At 39.5% G+C, this 18,796-nt stretch overlaps 1 protein-coding gene across 1 annotated transcript in view; it reads right to left on the bottom strand.

Annotated features, from left to right (window-relative positions):
* Positions 1-18,796, bottom strand: part of FNDC3B (fibronectin type III domain containing 3B) — a 370,100-nt gene that overhangs the window by 159,227 nt on the left and 192,077 nt on the right. The window contains 2 exon segments of the mRNA XM_074298196.1: positions 541-561; positions 563-618. Of these exon segments, the coding sequence (XP_074154297.1) occupies positions 541-561; positions 563-618 (77 nt within the window).

Genomic DNA, 18,796 nt, shown 5'->3' with positions numbered 1-18,796 from the left:
CTATGTCTGTACATAGTTTTTTTTTTTTTTTTTTTTTTTTTACTATGAGTTTACTTCTATTAGATTTCAGTCATCTTGAGAATAGGAATGGGTTTTTTCTTTGTTTCTGGTTTGACCTTTCCTTGTATACTTAACACAACACAGTGCTTGGTATACAGGTGGTGCTTAATAGAAACTTACTAACAATATTAGGGAACTCAGTCTCTCTGGACTCAGATATTCTGCAGAATACCTTCCTACTCTGCTTCTAAACCTTAGTGTCACACTCAAAATTAAACTTATGAAAGAAAAGTTAGGGATGGAATTACGAATGTAGGCACACATGTATGGGTAGGAAGAGGGTGAGGATGCTGATCATGGGTCCAGAAAACTTAGTTGAAACTTACTCATGCTACCTGCTATGTGTGAGAGCCAGGGAAAAACCCTTAAATTCTTTTCACCTCAAAATAAGGCCCTTTAAAGTTGCTTCTAACCCTATTTTAGCCACAAAATTCCAAATAACTGATGGGCAATTTTTGGTCAGATGAATGATGAATTTACCTGGGATATGTATCCTGGGGGGCACATGAATGGGGGGAATGGATCCATTGGGTGACACCATGGGAACTTCAGCAGGTCCTAGAAAAAATAGAAAAAAGAAGGTATGAATATTATTTTCCCCCAAAATATCTGATTTCCAAACTAATTAGACCATTTTTTCCTATGAACTGTCCAACTGGAAGGCATTGACTGCCTTTGCTTCTTTACATCCATGAATTCAACTCACTGTGAGGCCTTTTCAACCATCTTTCTTAGTTTTGGTTTCAAAATCAATGACTTCAGTGAATTCTTTAGGTTTGCAACTGCAGAAGAAAAACTGAAGATCAATGACTGTGAAATCCAACTTCAAGATTCCTTCAGCCTTAGGTTTGATAAGACTGTAAAAAACACTGCAGATAGATTTTCAGTGTTCTCTAGAGAAGTGGGATTTATTGAGGGCAAGGAGGGAAGGGGATCTTTAAATGAGGAGCATTTTTTCCTAAAAAGCTAAACCAACTTGAATGTGATTTTGCTTTTTCTTCCAGAAATTTGACTCTAGTCAAATGAATGAAGTCTTGAGTCTATGGTACAATCAAATTCAGTAAAATTCATTAATTTGAAAATGGCAAGTAACTTGAAAGGAAAAAAAAAAAGCATTCAATTCTCTGGGTCTGGATTATCTGGCATTTTAATTAGAGAATAGGATACCTAAGTCACTTAAAGAACAGGGCAAGGGCTGTGAGAAACCGAGCTTGCTTTCAAATAGGAAATACTTTTAGATAATCCCATAGCAACCATAGATGGCTTTGCTACCTGTTTTGGACCTCTTTTCACTATTTCAAATTAATCCCTTCTAAATTAATAGGAAAACGTGGTTTTAGGTGACACAAAAGGCATTTAGAAGGATATATATGACTGCAAAATCATACGAGGAGAGATGCCAGCTCCTCAGTATACTGGATAGAGTATTTAGAAAGCAAGGAAGACCTCCAATCCACTGAGAAGAGAAAGACATGGTAAAGAACTTCACAAAAGGAAGAGCTCTGGAAATATCCTGGTCACCCCCCACACTAATAAAATCAGAGATGCATCCTGGAAAGTTTTAAATCCATCTTTAATCTAAAAATGGTGAGGTAGAAAGAGTTTTTTAAGTTTGAAGATGGATTTAAAATAACCTCAGATGACTCTTTGATTTTGTTGGTGTTTGACAATCTAAAAAAATGGAGATATAGAACGTAGTGAAGGCAGCCAGGTAAATTAGTGGATAGAGAGCCAGGACTTGAGTTAGAAAGACCCAAGTTAAAACATGGCCTCAATCACTTACTAGCTGTATGATGCTGGACAAATCACTTAACCCCATTTTCCTCAGTTTCCTCATCTGTTAAATGAGGTAGAAAAAGAAAGAGCAAATCACGACACTACCTTTGCCAAGAAAACCCCAAACAAGATAAAAAAACTAGACACCAATAAGCCAACAACAGTTCACCACAGTCACTCGGGACAATCACAACACAGACTGTCTCCAGTAGATAATGGTGTCTTGAAAATATATCATCACAGACAGGAATTGAAAGTGAGAGACACCCAATGGATATACCAATTCATCGCAATGGATCTCACAAAATCTGAAAATAATCCACAGAAGGGCTTCTCAGTATTAGAGTAGATATTCCATGGAGCACAAGAACCACATGAGATGTGGAGGAACAGCCTGGCAAATTGGAGATCTGCCTCTGTAACTGATCCACTTGCTCCCCGAGAATAAGAGACTGTCACACATACAACCTAATTAGGCAGGTCACACTGAAAAGTTAGGTTAGTTAGGTTCATATTAACAGGGTCAATGAGCTATCATCAATTACCCAAGAAATGGGTCAACTTTATTCCCAGCAATCAAACTGACACCTACTGAGCTCTTCAATAATAATTCTCCCAGTTACAAATGGATTGTTCATGACCATATCACCCATAGTGCATTAGCTTGGAAGATGGCAATCTAGATTTATTCTGCTCAAATATAGATTATATTCAAATAATATCAATTGAGCAACTGCCCTTCTGACTGGCAACCAGAGCTCCAGGTCTTCCCAGTTTCTCCTTTATTCTCCTGACTCAACACTGTGGCTATTTATCTAATTTTTTTTTTTTTTAATCTTGCATCTTATTAAGAGTGAAAATCTTTGGGGTAGCTGCCAATAGTAATGGGATGGGAGGGTATGTGTGGAGCATGAAACTAACTGGCAACAGAAAGCCATGAACACTCTCGAAATTGCACTGTTATAAGACAATTCACCTTTTACCTCAAAGCACAAGCCAGCTTTATCTGTGTCATCAAAGGGGAAGAGATGGGAAATGAGGTAAAAGAGTTTGCCCAATTACTGCAAAAACCAATAAGGGAATAAAACACTGGGGAGTTTCTGGAGAAATCCTGTCACATTTATAATCCTCCATGCTATTTATAAAAACTAACCTTCATAGAGGGCTAAATGAACTGTCCTCCCACAAACAGAGTGCCAATATCACCAGTTTTGAAGAGCAAAAAACAGAGGCTGAAGGAATCAATCAACAATACTGGGATCACAAATACAATAAATGAAAACCTGATGGAGCTCCCACGTCCAATGTTGTATAGTAAATATATCTCAAAGAAATGAACTGATATGCTCAAGGTGCTGAATGCCAAAGACAATATTCAAACCCAAGACTTAAGACTCCATATGTAGTACTATTCATATTGTATCGAGTTCACGGTGTAGATTAAAGGAAAAGTGTATAATTTGTAAAACTGAGATATCATAAGAAAAGGAGGGGAAGGTAAGCAGTAATCCCCACTTAGCTAGGCTTGGAGCCTTTCCAGACTAACTACTCTCTGTCAATCTCTTATAAAAGAAGGACAAAACTTTTCTACAGGAAGAAATCAAAGATTTTTCCCAGTAGATCCTGAGAGAAGAAATGCAATCACTTTGATAAAGGATTGCTTTTTAATCACCAAAATGGACACCATGCAAGCAGGCTCTTAACCTCCCGTGTGACCCTTAAAACTGCTAAAGTCATTTGTGGAAAAGGGTCTGAAGAATGTGGGACAAGTAAATGATTTGCAAGTAGAAAATGTTTTTTCCCCCTTCCTGATTTCAAGAGCAACCAAATGGCTTTAACACACTTTTCTCTCCCACCCTCCCTCCAACCCCATGCTCCCATGGCTGTCATCAACAGTCTTCAAAATAACCTTGAATAATATAGAGGGGGCATTTCCAAGCAGAACAGGTCCCTCATGGGAGCAGGGAGGTCTCCTCTCAGAAATAGAGTTCCACCTTTTCTTTCCCCATTCATTAGTTTAAAACGGAAGCCGGAGAGAATCCTATTAGCAATGCTGGAATGAGAGGAATTCTCTGCCCAGCCCCCAGCCCTCCCCAACCCAGTTCAGCTCAGAAAGCTCCCAAATCAATAGGTCGGTTTCACAATAGACCCAGCCTGCGTCCCCAAAGACACTGATGGAAATCTGGCAATAATCAAAAAGACAGACTTCTTCACTATGTCCAGGACCTGCCTGGAATGTGACACAAGGTCACCTACTCTCAAGCAGCAATGAGGCCCTAGAGATCAAGACCCAGAATGCCATGAAAATGACTGGGTGTTCCAAGGCTTGGCTTAGCAGATGCAGAATGGTCCCAGTCTAGGACAGTTATCAAGATTATCTTTGCTAAGTCAAAGTTCATTCTGTTGGATAACCTGTTCAAGTAGCAAAAGGTCAGGAAGTGCTCCTGTTGAATGATGATGAGAGAAAAGGAACAGTAAGGAGTGGAGAAGGAGGGAGAGAGACAGAAAAAAAAACAGAGAATTATATAGAGACAGCACAGAGGGAGAGACAGAGACAGAGAGGGGGGGGGGGAGAGAAAGGAGAGAGAGAGAGAGAGAGAGAGAGAGAGAGAGAGAGAGAGAGAGAGAGAGAGATAGAGAGAGAGAGAGAGAGAGAGAGAGAGAGAGAGAGAGAGAGAGAACAGGCAAAGAGACAGAGAGATAGACAAATTGGCTAAGTTTAGATAAGTCACAAGCCACAAAAGTTCATAAATATGCACTCCCAAAACAGTGCTAATATGAGGAATCACAGGACCAAAGATACTAGATAGAGGTGGAAAAGTCTGTCTAGCCAAATATTCTCATTTTATGTAAAACTGAGGTCCAGAGAGTTAAAAAGATGAGAAAGTTAAAAAAGATAAGAGAGAAAAAGATGAATTATATCCTAAGAGCCAAATGCATCCAAATCCATGAGAGAATTTTTTTTTTATTTTAGGATTAAATTTTTTTTTTAACATTTCTATGTAAAGTTTTTGAGTTATAAATTTTATCCTTCCTTTTCTTCCCTCCCTAAGATAGTAATCAAATATAGGTTATATTCAAACACTATCAATTCTTTCTCTAGAGGCAAATAATATGCTTTATCATTGGTCTTTGGGGGTTTGAGCTAAATTTACCATGGTTAATAATCTCACAATATTGCTGCTACTGTATATAACATTCTCTTAGTTCTGTTCACTTCACTCAGCATCAGTTCATGTGAGTCTTTTAAGGCTTTTTTGAAATCCACGGGCTCAGCATTTATATACAACAATCTTTACCTTCATATATCATACTTTATTTAGCCATTCTCCAATTGCTGGGCATCCCTTTGGTTTCCAAAATGAGTTGTTATAAATACTTTTGTTTATGTGGATCCTTTCTCTGTATCTCTTGAGGATACAGACCCAGGAGTCACATTGCTGGATCAAAGAGTATGCAGGATTTTCTAGCCCTTTGGGCATAATTTCAAATTAGTCTCCAGAATGGCTGGATCAGTTCACAACTCTACTCCATCCTCTCCAATATCCAACATTTTCCCTTTTTTTTTTGGTCATGTTAGCCAATCCATGGGAGTGTGTTGGTATTTCAGAGTTGTTTTAATGTGAATTGCTCTGATCAATAACAATTTAGAGCATTTTTTTCATATATTTACAGGCAACTGTTTATTTCTTCATCTGAAAACTGCCTGTTCATCTATTTTGGCCATTTATCAATTGGGGAATGACTTGTACTTTTATAAATTTGACTCTGTTCTTTATAGAATGAAATCTTTTGCAGAGAAAAATTTCCCCAGTTTCTGCTTCAGGCTTGCTGCAGGCCCCAAGCTATAATGCTGGCTGCTGCTGCTGCTGCTACTGCTCTTAGACCTCACTTTCCTCTCATTTCAGTGACACAGGCCTTTCTGTTTCTCTGCTCCTAAATCAATTCTGAGGCAGTCTTCTAGTTGTTTTGAGGGGGAATCTGGGAGGACTTCAGAGGGTTCCTTCCTCACTTTGCCATAGGCACCTGGAATTCCGTGAAAAAGAGATTCTGATAGAAAGAATCTCATTAGCAAAAGGTTTCAATCTGTGAATCAAATATCCACAAATTTCTTCTCCACCCTTCACAAGATGCCAGTAAAAGCAAGTGCTGCAGGTTATAAGCCCTTCTTTTCTAAAAAAAACAAAAAACAAAAAACAAACAAAAACAAAAACAAAAAAAACCTCCTAACAGAATTATGCAGATTCCTAAATGAGCTTCCCACATCTTCAAAGTCCATTTTGGTTAACTGACTCCCTCATGCAAGGATCCCATGACACACAGCTTTATTGTTCTCATTTTGGTGAGAGGAGATCTAAATACAGGCAAACTGGACCACACACAGGTTCATGGCAAAGTTCTGAAAGCCAGTCAGTCCCTGTGAGGGTTTTCAGTCCTAGCTGCCTCACTTCAGTGTGTCTGCCCAGCTGCCAGAGATTCCTGGGAGTTTGAAAAATTTAAACAATCTTCCATCAGAAGAGAAGAGAAATTACAGGAAAATCTCTCACAGGAGGTCTTTAAGCACAGGCTGAATGTCCAGTTGTCCAATATCCTGGAAAGGGCATAAATGCCCCAGTTCTAATTCTGTGAAGACCATTCAAGCACACTTGAGGAGGTCCGTAACACATTTACTAGAGGTGTGGTGTGAAGGGAAGGGAATAAATATGTATTAAACACTACTGTGCAAAGGGCTTTACAAATATCTTACTTAATCCTCCCAACAGCCTTTAAAGATATGTGTTTTGAGTATTCCCATATTATGGGTGAGTAATCTAAGAGGTAAAGGGTCATATAGCCAGCAAGTCCATGAGGATAGATTTTAAATCAAGACTTCCCTACTCCAGGCCTAGTTCTAGTTCTCTATGTACTTAGCTGCCTAAAAAGAGTTCATAAGTGACTTTTAAGAAATTTTTAGGAAAGAAAGTATACCTCAAATTAAAATTTTTTAAACCATCCCTGAAAATGTCATTACATTTACCCCCCCCCAAATATTTGAAAAAAATGAAATTTGAAATTTGAATTGAATTGAAATAAGAATTGAAAAACTGAATTGAAAAGTTGAAATTTTGAATTGAAAAAAGAAATTTAAAAATTCCCAATTTTATCATTACAACTTTACCCAAAAGGTAACCAGGAAGAAACATGAATTTTAATCTCTGTATTCACAGTAGACAGAGTCCCAAAGGATAGGCTGACAAGGTTAAATTTTAACTTGGAGAAGATATCCATAATGATGGGATCACGAATGCACTGAGCTGTCTTTTTGCTTTCTGCATGCAATCTCTCTGGGTCTCAGTTTATTCATCTGTAGAATCACAAGATCCTTCCAGAGTTAATATAATCTCAACAGGAAAGTACCTTGCACCAATATATTCACACTAAATTCTGAATTATCACTCACTTTGCTTAATTACATCTATTAGTTATAAAGATTTTTATTTTCCCTATCCCCATCTCCAGAAAAATAAAAAAATAAAAAAGGGAAACTAAAGCAGGAGAGAAAATAAAAGTGTGTTTTATGGGCAAGTAGGATAGCATGGTAGATAGAATGCCTGGTCTGGAGGCAAGAAAACTCAATGTATCTACCCAGTTCAAATCCAAACTCAGATACGGACTAGCAGTGTGATGCTGGGCAAATTGTTAAGCCCTGTTTGCCTCAGTTCCTCATCTATAAAATGAGCTGGAGAAGGAAATGATAAATCTTTGCAAGAAAACCTCAAATGGGGTCATAAAGAGTTGGTCCCAACCAAAATGACTGGATAAATTTTAAAATAATTTTATATTAAAAAAAATACCACCCTATTACAAAGCAGAAGGCATGTAGAGGAAGAGTCCTCTATCTGTGAGCAGAGGACTCCTGGGTTTTATCCCACCTGTGACATTTATTATCTTTTTTCCCCTGAGGCAATTGGGGTTAAATGGTTTGCCCAGGGTCAGCAAGGAAATGTTAAGTGTCTGAGGCCAGGTTTGAAATCAGGTTCTCCTGACTTCAAGGCAAGTACTCTATCCACCTAGCTGCCCGGACATTTATTATCTATGTGACTTTAGATGTGCCTCAGTTCCGGGACCTCAGTTTCCTAATCTGACAAATACAGAGTTTAAAGTCTTCCAGTGACTCCGTTTCCTAATCTGAAAAATACAGGGTTCAAAGTTTTCCAATGATTCAGTTTCCTCATCTGAAAAATATAGGGTTCAAAGTCTTTCATTGACTTGGTTTCCTAAAAAAAAAAAATATATATATAGGGTTTAAGGTCTCCCAGTGATTCTATCCTGCAAATATATATGTGGTTTGGGGCCATGGAATGGGATAGCTGGGCACACCTGACTCACCTATACTTGAGAAGAAGGGGAAAGGGGATCTCCTTGTGTCTCCTCTAAGAACCTTCCTTCCTTCAAGTTCCCTCCCCAAACACAAGTATGAATTTGGGTTCCTTTAACAAGGAATGCTTTTGAAAGAAAAATGCACCAAAAAAGAAGAATACAAATGAAGAAATTTTGCTCATGTTCTCTACAATGATAGTGTGTGTGTGTGTGTGTGTGTGTGTGTGTGTGTGTGTGTGTGTTCCCCTCCTGAAGTTGCTTGTTTCACATTTCTCCCTTTCTTCCCCTAAGAGCCTCCTTCTCCTCCCTCCTCTCCTGGCCCACCTTAAGAATGGAATTCCTCATTTCTCAAAGTATGTGAACTATGCTTATACAAAAAAAAAAAAAAAAAAAAGAAAGAAAAAAGAAAAGAAAAAGAAAGGAAGGAAGGAAGGAAGGAAGGAAGGAAGGAAGGAAGGAAGGAAGGAAGGAAGGAAGGAAGGAAGGAAGGAAGGAAGGAAGGAAGGAAGGAAGGAAGGAAGGAAGGAAGGAAGGAAGGAAGGAAGGAAGGAAGGAAGGAAGGAAGGAAGGAAGGAAGGAAGGAAGGAAGGAAGGAAGGAAGGAAGGAAGGAAGGAAGGAAGGAAGGAAGGAAGAAAGAAAGAAAGAAAGAAAGAAAGAAAGAAAGAAAGAAAGAAAGAAAGAAAGAAAGAAAGAAAAGGAAGGGAAAGCTAAAAGAAAGGGAAGGGCAGATCTTCTCCCACAGAGTCCCCCAACCCACCCGAAAGCCAACTCCAAAGTTATCATCTTTCAGTTTCTAGGAAATCTTGGAAAGTTGGTGGGAGGCGGCTTCTACTCAAATGACCTGTTCTTTCTCAGAAAGCTGATCCAAGGTCTCTCTGACATTGGCTGCCTTACAAGCCTGTACAGTGTTGCCCGGCAGCTGCTTTTGGAACTCTTGCTCCAGAGCAAGTCAGGATAACAGCCAACTCTGTCCACACCGGGCTGCTCTGTTATCCACTGGCCACTGACAGGAGGTCAAGGACCACCAACTTGCTTCCCCTGCACTCACGAGCCTCTTCCTAGGATTATATGTGTAAAGTTACAAGGGACTTTGGGGTTATTGAGCCTAACACCATTTTACAAAAGAAGAAACTGAGATCAAGAATGGTCAAATGACTTCTTCTTCATCCATGATCTCCCAGCAAAGCCAGTGTTTGAGCCAGGAAGTCAGTGGCTAGAGGTCCTTCCTGATGGAGCAATAGAGTCTTGAATATAAAGGCTGGGGCAAGCTGATTAACTTTGGGGAAAACAGTCCCCATCAGGAGTCCAATCCAGGCCAGAAGTCCATAGTCAGTGGTCTGTCTGGGGATGAGGACACCATCTCTCAGCCCCGCAGGCTGAAAAGTCTGCCTAAACTCTGGGGACCTGTTTTAAATCATCCCATAAACTCTCAAACAATCACCGAATTTCAGAACTAAAAAAGGCTCAAACAAATAGCATCGTCCATAACCCAGACTTTTTTTCAACTAAGGAAACTGAGGGAAGAGTTCAGTCAAAACAAAGGAACTATAATAACACTTTAAGTTTTGGTTTGGACCATGAGTAAATATAATAAGAATTCCAGCTAATCCCAACATTGCATCTAAAGATTGGCGAAGCAAACCTCATTTGAGGTTTACAGCCTCTACTATGGTGGTATACACTGGCATTGGGCAGCTGAGGCCATGCACAGTGAGCTTAGTATCAGGAAGAGCAGAGTTCACTGTTCTCGACAGCTCACTAATCTGTATAATGGGAATAACACTAGTATCTTGTATTGATAGGTAGATAGAAGAATGGATGAATGAATGAATGAGACTCTACCACTGAAAAATGTTGAGAATCCCTGTATTCTAGTTTATTTTAAACATTAATTTGGGGGATCTCTCGTGAATTAGAAATTAGAAACCAATTAGAAATGATTAAGTATCTACTATGGACAAGGCATTGTGCTAATGAGCACAGAATACAGTGTTCAAATTCTCTTCCTGCTACTTATTATCTGAATGACCTTGAGTGAGGCACTGGGTTCAGTTTTCTCTGCTGTGCAATGTGGGGTTAAGCAAGGTCACATTTGAGGTCCCTTCTAATTCAAGATCTATGACAAATACATGACCCTACAAATGGATTTCTACAAGTAGATGTGTACCTAATGGGGCCATACATATAAAGAAGAGTTGGAAGGTTTACCTAGTGGCCAAGTCGAGACCCTAGGGGGAGAGAGTATCAGACAACCATCTTTGAAGGAATCCATCTACTTAAGAGTACATGGACAGTTATTAAGATAGTCCAGGAGAGGAAGTTGACCAAAGATCTGCCTTGAAGATAGGAAAAAGAGAGATTAACAATATCCTAAGCTAGAATTTGTTTAGGATGAATGTAGAAAGAAAATTTCAATGGATGTCCTTTTGAAAAAGATGCTAAAGATAACATTCTTTACAAATCTGATAAATGGGAACCATCACTAGCAAGAGCAATAGGGTTACTGCTATGAACTACTATCTAAAGCAGATGAGTGAGACATTGAATCTCAAAACCAGACCACAATGTTAAGGAGTCAAAAGTTGCTAAAGGTCACCTTTGGACCTGATTGCAACTGTCAATTAAAAGAGTAGAATGATGTGATGATAAAGATTCTGGGATTGGGATGGCTTTGTAACCAGCTACCCTGGCTTGGCAGAATAGACAGAAGGCTAGACTTTTAGATGAGAAGAATTTATCAGTCCTGATTCTCAGCTTATCACCCTGGGCAAGTCACTATAAAGTGGGGATGATAAAAAAAAAATAACTCACCAAATTATTGTTGAAGCTCAAACAAGATAATGGTGGGAAAATACCTCACAAACCATAGGAACAAGAAGAGTAACTGGAGCTGTGATTTCATGGAGTTGAAAGCTCCCAGAAGCAGAAGATACACTGCCACCATATTGAAAGATATGAATACTAACATTGGAGTTTACAAAGTACAGTCAATTAATAACAAAGAGGATATTGAATTAATAGACAGGTGTACCCCAAATTCATGGAGAACGGAAGCATCCTGCCCCATTTGGGGTCATCCTGGTTTTCCTCCAATGAAGGCTCACAATAAAAACTATCAAGGAAAACAGGCATTGAAAGTGTAATGGTTCATAGCTAGTTCACCTGGAGAGAAGACTCTGGAGAGACATGATAAAATGAGAAATATTTTCGGTTGCATACTTTGGGAATTTGCCTAGCTTCACTGTAAGTATTTGCTACTAGGATTTTTTATTTTCTTTGGCTCAACAGGGGTAAGGGAGTGGATGGGATAGTTGTTGATTTCTAAAATGGCTTCATGGTACAGTTAATTTGAAGAGTCTACTGTTAAACATGTAAATTTTAAAGTTTGATCTATTCTCATCAAATATACCCATACCATGAAAGTGAGAATCTTGGGAGAACCCTACAATGGATACTACTGCAAGGGGGGAAAAAGAGGGTTCTCTGAAACTATCTGATTCATCTTTAATGGGAGACATCCTCTCCGCTCCCCCTCCCCTTCCCCCCCCTTAAGCCCTGGTGATCTTTTAAGCACTTCTACCTTCCTTTAAGACTCAACTGAAGTACCAGCTTCTCCAGAAGGTCTTTCCTAGGCCTCCCAGATATGCTGTTTTTGTCATTTGTATTCTCTTACCTCCTGCTCCTATTAAAAATACAAGGTTCTTGAGGCAAGGATTGTTTTTGCTTCTTTTTTGTATCTTAGAATGATGTCAGAGAAGTACTTAATTAACAGTTGTTAATTGTGAATTAATAAGCAATTCAAGAAAAAGCCAATGAGCAATCCAGCTTTAAACCATACAACCAAATACTTGAAAAGAACCCCCCCCCCCCCAGGTCTGTGCTGAAAATCTCAGGACTGGTCTATTTCTTGGCTTCTGAAGCCATTCTTCTGGGTCTCTAAACTTGCCAAGTATACTAGTGGAACAATGTTATTTTCCCTCCTTAAAATAACAAAAGATAGACAATCTTCACTCAGGTTCTATATCAAATCAAAAAGTAGGAAAGCAACATCTTGGTTATCCCACTTCTGTAAACTGAAAGGGATGATAAAGGCCATCAATGGCTGACCCTTATATTTTGCATTTATAGTTTCATAGGATTAGAGGATGAAACAGATAGAAATAAAGTCATTTAAACCAATGCTTTCATTTTACAGATAAGGAGAATGAATCTGGAAAAAAGTAAAATTCTCCCCTATGGTCACAGAGGTATTAAGTGGTAGAGCCTCTGGGTCATCTGACATCAAACCCAGAACATTTTCCACTCTAGGAAACTACCTCATTTGTCACCTAGTTCTTTCTCAAGAATAATTCATTATTTAGAAAGCACAAGCACCCATATATTGAAGGAACCCCACCCCCAACAGGATGTAAGTCATCAACTTTCCATTCAACCCAATTGTGACAGAGCTCATGATTGTTTAATAAAAGATTAAAGAAGGAAAAGGGCATATTCCAGGATGCACAGGGCCCCACTGGCAAACAGAGAGAAAGATAACTGGCCATAATTTGGCACTAGACTGTTGAAAGGGATTTTCCTTTCTTAATCGCCCCTGGGCCTTCTACATGTATTTCTACTGTTCTTTTGCTGTTTCAATTTATGGGCAAGCCCTGATGGCAAGGAACACCTGTACCCAACTTCCCATCCCCCAAGGAATAAACCCCTCCATAAAAAAAAAAAAAAAAAAAGATGGAAGGGGAAGATTCAAGTTCTAAACAAGCATACAAAGAAGGCTTGATGAAATTTAAAAGACTGAAGAAGGGATGAGGCAGGAGAAATTGCATGTAAAATGTGTTTCTTTACATGAATGGATTACTTGTAAATATATGAGCCAATATGGAATCCTTTCCCCCCCAAAAAAAATAATCTGGTAGGGAAAACCATATAAACGCTCAAAAATGAGCTCTACTTTATTTTGTATATTCTGTGAAAAAAAAAAAAAAAAGTTCTGTGATTTAAGAAAAAGAGCCCGAAGTTGGTATCAAATATATGGAGAGCCATGATGGAGAAGAGGGATTATTTGTTTTCTGACTGTGAACTAGGAGCCACATGAAGATATTGCAAAGAAAACATCTCCTGGATCACCAGAGCTATCCAAAAGTGGAATAGGCCATCTCAGGGTGGGTTCCCCCTCACTGGGATTTCTTCAATAAAGACCTGGATGGCCATTTGGGTGTATTGGTAAGGAGATATTGACAATATTTACTCAATTCGTCCCTGATTGAGTAAAAAAATTGCTAAGGTTGAAGCATGGCTCAGTAGGAAAGGCCCTGGTTTTTGCGGTAAGAGTTTTGGGGTTCAATTTACAGGCTATTTATTCTCCATGTGACTTTGGGAAAGTCAAAGGCACTAGGTCCTCACTTTCCTATCTGTAAAATGTGTGTTTGGGGATGGGAAGAGAGGGTGCAGATGGACGCTATAATCTGAAAGGTCCTTTCCAGCCATAAATCCAACTCTATAATCCTGTGATGCTGGCAACAAACCATTCCCTCAGACCTCCCACGGCTATGTATTCAACATCTCTCAAATATACCAATCTTAAGATTGGCTTGACTTTTCTCACAGGCAAAGTGCCAAGCACATAGCAGGTGCTTAATAAGTGTTTATTGAATAAACAAATTGTGCGCTATAGTTACCACAGGGGTCATAAATTGAGAGCTAAAAGGGACTTTACTTAACCCCTTCATTTTATAGATGAGTAACATGGCACCCAGAACAGGTAAGAGGCTCACCTAAGGCACACAGATGGTAAATGTCAAGGCTTCTAATTCCTGTATTTGTCAATAATCCCTTTACAATATGTAAATGAGGGCTGGTACCATGCTTTATCTAATTATTGTTCCTCTGCCATCCCCTTGAATAAGTCAGTAAGGATGGGAGGAAAGAAGGAAGAAAGAAGAAAAAAGGAAGGAAAGAAGGATGGGAGGGAGGGAGGGAAGGAGGAATAGAGAAAAAAGAAGGGAGGGAAAAAGCAAGCAAGGAAGGAAAGGCGGAAGAGAGGAAAGGGAACTAGAAATTTGGGAACAAAGAAAAGGGTTGAAACCTCCCATGCTATGACTGTTTTTAATAGGGATGTCCATTCTTGGTGCCTCCTTTTTACAGTATAAGAATCACACACAGCTCCACAGCAAGTGGTTTAAAAAGAACTCTGCAATTCTTAACTCAATGACAAAACAGCGGTCTAGGTCCCTATTCTTCACCAACTTGGTCTTAGATGATTTACTCTGCTTAAAATAAGACACATTCCAAATCATTACCAGACTGAAGGTAGCATTAAACAAATAGTAAACAGTTCATCAGGTTTATAGCTTCTCCATCCAAGGGTCATTCAATAGGCTCAGGTGAGACCCATCATTCACAGCATTGCTGGGGCCTAAGCCACGAGCAGACTCTTTTCAGAAGCTCACAAAAGATAGTGGGAAATTAACACTGGACATATCGACTGAAAGAGCCTTAGACATTGAACCGAGGGCTTAAGATGATTTTAAAGAGATCCCAAAGAACAGTCCCACTGCATTGTATATGCCGGGGTTTTGTACTTCATAGAGTTAGAGACAAAAAGCAGAGATAGGACTGAGATGCCCGAGAAAAAGGCAGGGAATGTGGAATTCGAACACCAGGGCAGGAATGCAAGGAATGCAAGGGAATAAGGAAGGGGGAAGGGAGGGAGAAAGGGAAGGAGAGAGGGAAGGAAGGAAGGAAGGAAGGAAGGAAGGAAGGAAGGAAGGAAGGAAGGAAGGAAGGAAGGAAGGAAGGAAGGAAGGAAGGAAGGAAGGAAGGAAGGAAGGAAGGAAGAAGGGAGGGAGGGAGGGAGGGAAGGAAGGAAGGAAGGAGGGAAAGAAGGAAGGAAGGAAGGAAGGAAAGAGGGAGGAAGGAAGGAAGGAGGGAGGGAAAGAAGGAAGGAAGGAAGGAAGGAAGGAAGGAAGGAAGGAAGAAAGGAAGGAAGGAAGAAGGGAGGGAGGGAGGGAGGGAAGGAAGGAAGGAAGGAGGGAAAGAAGGAAGGAAGGAAGGAAGGAAAGAGGGAGGAAGGAAGGAAGGAGGGAAAGAAGGAAGGAAGGAAGGAAGGAAGGAAGGAAGGAAGGAAGGAAGGAAGGAAGGAAGGAAGGAAGGAAGGAAGGGGGGAAAGAAAGAAGGAATGAGGGAAAGAAGGAAGGAAGGAAGGAAGGAGGGAGGGAAGGAAGGAAGGAGGGAAAGAAGGAAGGAAGGAAGGAAGGAAGGAAGGAAGGAAGGAAGGAAGGAAGGAAGGAAGGAAGGAAGGAAGGAAGGAAGGAAGGAAGGAAGGAAGGAAGGAAGGAGGGAAAGAAGGAAGGAAGGAAGAAAGGAAGGGAGAGAGGGAGGGAAGGAAGGAAGGAGGGAAGGAGGGAAGAAGGAAGGAAGGAAGGAAGGAAGGAGGGAGGGAGAGAGGGAGGAAAAAAAGGAAGGAAGGAAGACTTTCTGGGCAGAGATATATTTAAAAATGAACGTGACATAAAAATAAAAGATATCAATAAGGCTTTTTTATTTGCTTGCCTGCTTTTTTAAAAAAGAGGCTCATTATCTCAAAATTGTGAGAGCTAGGCCAGGATCCTATAATATATGCCCAGGGAAACAAGCTGGAAGTTGGTTTTTCAACAAAGGCCTGAAAAGTTCTTTATTCTTCTTTTCACTGACTAATAGAGCCAGCCAGCAAGGCGAATGGCTAAAACCTGTTAAGTGTCTAAAATGCTAAATCTGCCTCACCTAAGAATGAGACTAAAAGAAACCATTTCTCCTCCTCCTAAAAAAGAAGGCTCATTGGCTCCTCTTTGCTTTTTGTATGTGTGTGAAAAACAAAGTGATGAGCTGGCTACTGACTGTAAACAACCACTATAAACAAGTGGGAGCCCAGCCCAGCTGAGAACAGGAAAGGGTTTTTGAAGTCAGGCTGACAGTCCCAGTAAACACCTTTCAGGGACTGTGGGAAAAATGCCATCAGTCAGGCCTGGAATTTTCAAGCTATTTAGAGAGGGTGGGTAGGGAGGGAGAAGGAGGGAGGAGGCTGAGAGGGGAGGACAGATTGAGGAGAGCATTTCCCAGGAGCATTGCTGAGAAGTCAGCCAGGGCTAAGCACAAGTGATGGAGGGGTCCCCAGAAGAGAAAGATGATAAGCTGCCATAATCAAGGAAGGATGTAGCAAACGCTACATTTGTGAAGTGCATACCATGTGGTGATTCTTAACATATGTAAACAAAAAGACTCTTCTTCCTCAACCCATAAAATTTTATTTCATTAGGCAGCCAAAAACTAAAAAAAGAAAAAAGAACAGTAAAGCACCTTAAAATAAAATTGAAAAAGGCAAGCTATCTATGAGAGTCTGACCTTATGAGTATTTTTTCAATATATTTGGATAACTATTTCAGCCTATGAGATCTTTAGGATCTTATGCTTTAATTTTATGCATTAAAAAAAAAAAAAAAATTGGTTCTGAAAAGGAGGTCTAGAGTCTATCCCTTTTCTACCCCTCCCAAAACAGGCCCAGGACACAAAAATGCTAAGAATCCTTGCTCTATATGTTTCTGGCAGGGGATTGACCCAAGGCACGTATGGAGTTGCCTTCCATCTCATTTCCAAATTATTATGTGCAAGTACACATCCTTCCATGCTGCTAATGAAGAATAAACAACCAACATGGAAAGTGACATGTGCTGCCAATTACAGTCACAGGAAAAGCTAGCGCTCCTTGATTAATTTGAAGGCAAGGAGGAAATGCTAGGAAGTAACCAATGTGTTCAAAGTCTATCAATTATATGCACATGTGTATATATGTATACATGTGTGTATGTATATATTTTAAATTTGTCTACACATATTGACCCCTAAAAGTAGAGGCTATTATGAGTGAAAATTTGTCCAGTTTATACACACTATAATTTAACTAAAATACTCCACTAGCTATTATACACACACACACACACACACACACACACACACACACACACACACAAACACACACAGAGCAATCATTCTACTTCCATGGAAACCACAAAAATAGGTCTAGGATTTTATGGAATGCAAGCACTCAACCAGGAAGTCACATAAAAATATGATTGTATTCATTTAAATAAATGCTGGACACTGGCCATCATTTAATAAGAAATGTTATACTCTAAGGAAAAGGAAATACTATCTTCTGAGACTTTCAATGTGCAAGATTCATAGAAGGTAGTATAATCACAAGGGAGAGATGAGAATGAATTTTTACTCTGGGAGCAGTTGCTGAAATAAAGATGATTCACCTAGATGATAGTTACAAAGTAGAGAGCCTCCCATCTCTAGGCTCTCTCTCTTCATCTCCATCTCTTTTCATCTTTGCTTTGCTTCTCCCATCTCTGTGAGATTTTTCCCCTCCAGGTTTCGTAATATTGGTTTTCTCTGGATTTTGTATAATATCTAGATTTACACATGCTGTCTTCACTTTTTAAAAGTCAGCTCCCTAAAGCATGAAATTGCTTCACTTTTGCCTTTCAGATTTTTAGTCTCTAGCCATTAGTGATCATTTGTTGATTAATTGATTGATTAAAGATTGCAAAGTTTTCAAATGTATTCTCTAGTTTAGTCTTCAAAACAATGTTGTGCATTTGGGTGTAATCCTCAGGAAACAGAAGTTCAAGGAGGCACCTTCCTAAGTGGCCCAGTGGCTAAAGTAGAAGACTTTAAAGTTTAAAAGATCTCCATTCAAATTCTGTCTCATGCAAAGTGCTTTATAGCTCCTAGACATCAAAAAAGTTAAGTGACTAGAACCAAAGGTAGTAAATACCTGAAATAGCATATGAACATGAATCTTCTTAACTGACGTCAACTATTGTCTCTGTCGAGGTTATCTTTGTGTCTCTGTCTCTTTCTCTCCCTCCCCCCTCATTTGATGCCAGAGACCATAACTGAGATGTAAAGTGAATTTTTTTTTTTTTCATTCCTGGTACCAAGAAAAAAAAAGAAGAAAAAGAAAAAGAAAAAGAAAGAGAAATGAAAAAAGAAAGTTATGCCATGTTCTGTTAGTCTTTTTTATTCTGAAACTGTGTAAATGATTGGAATTCAAGGAGAATTACATTATCTAGGGATCTGTGAAGTCTGACAGCATGTGTGTGTGGCGCACACGTGTGCACACACGAATAACACAGAAGGCGAGTGATAATCACACATATTTCCATGATATGTATTGATAATGAAGTTGGCAAATGAACAAACAATCCAGGGCCAGTTTTCCCAACTTATTTATTCACTTTGAATCTTCACTTTTGTAAATGTGAGTGTAGCAACATCTTCATTCTCAGAGATTTTTCATACAACACAGATGGGCAGCCATCACCCCAATCATGGCAGCCCTGGCCCATCAGGCATCTTGTCGCTCAGAGATATTCTCTCCCTTCCTACCCCCCAGATGCTAGTTTCCTTTTTTAAAAATATACTTCCTACCTGGGCAAGGGAGACATTTCATTTTATAAAAATTGAAGACACTACAAAAATCCACAACCATTAGGAAAATAATTAGACAGTTCTTGGATCCTTAGGAAAAAAACAAAACAAAACAAAACAAAACAAAAC

Source organism: Sminthopsis crassicaudata, chromosome 3, assembly GCF_048593235.1.
Source record: "Sminthopsis crassicaudata isolate SCR6 chromosome 3, ASM4859323v1, whole genome shotgun sequence".
Classification (NCBI taxonomy): domain Eukaryota; kingdom Metazoa; phylum Chordata; class Mammalia; order Dasyuromorphia; family Dasyuridae; genus Sminthopsis; species Sminthopsis crassicaudata.
This window is presented reverse-complemented; position numbering and strand designations above follow the sequence as displayed.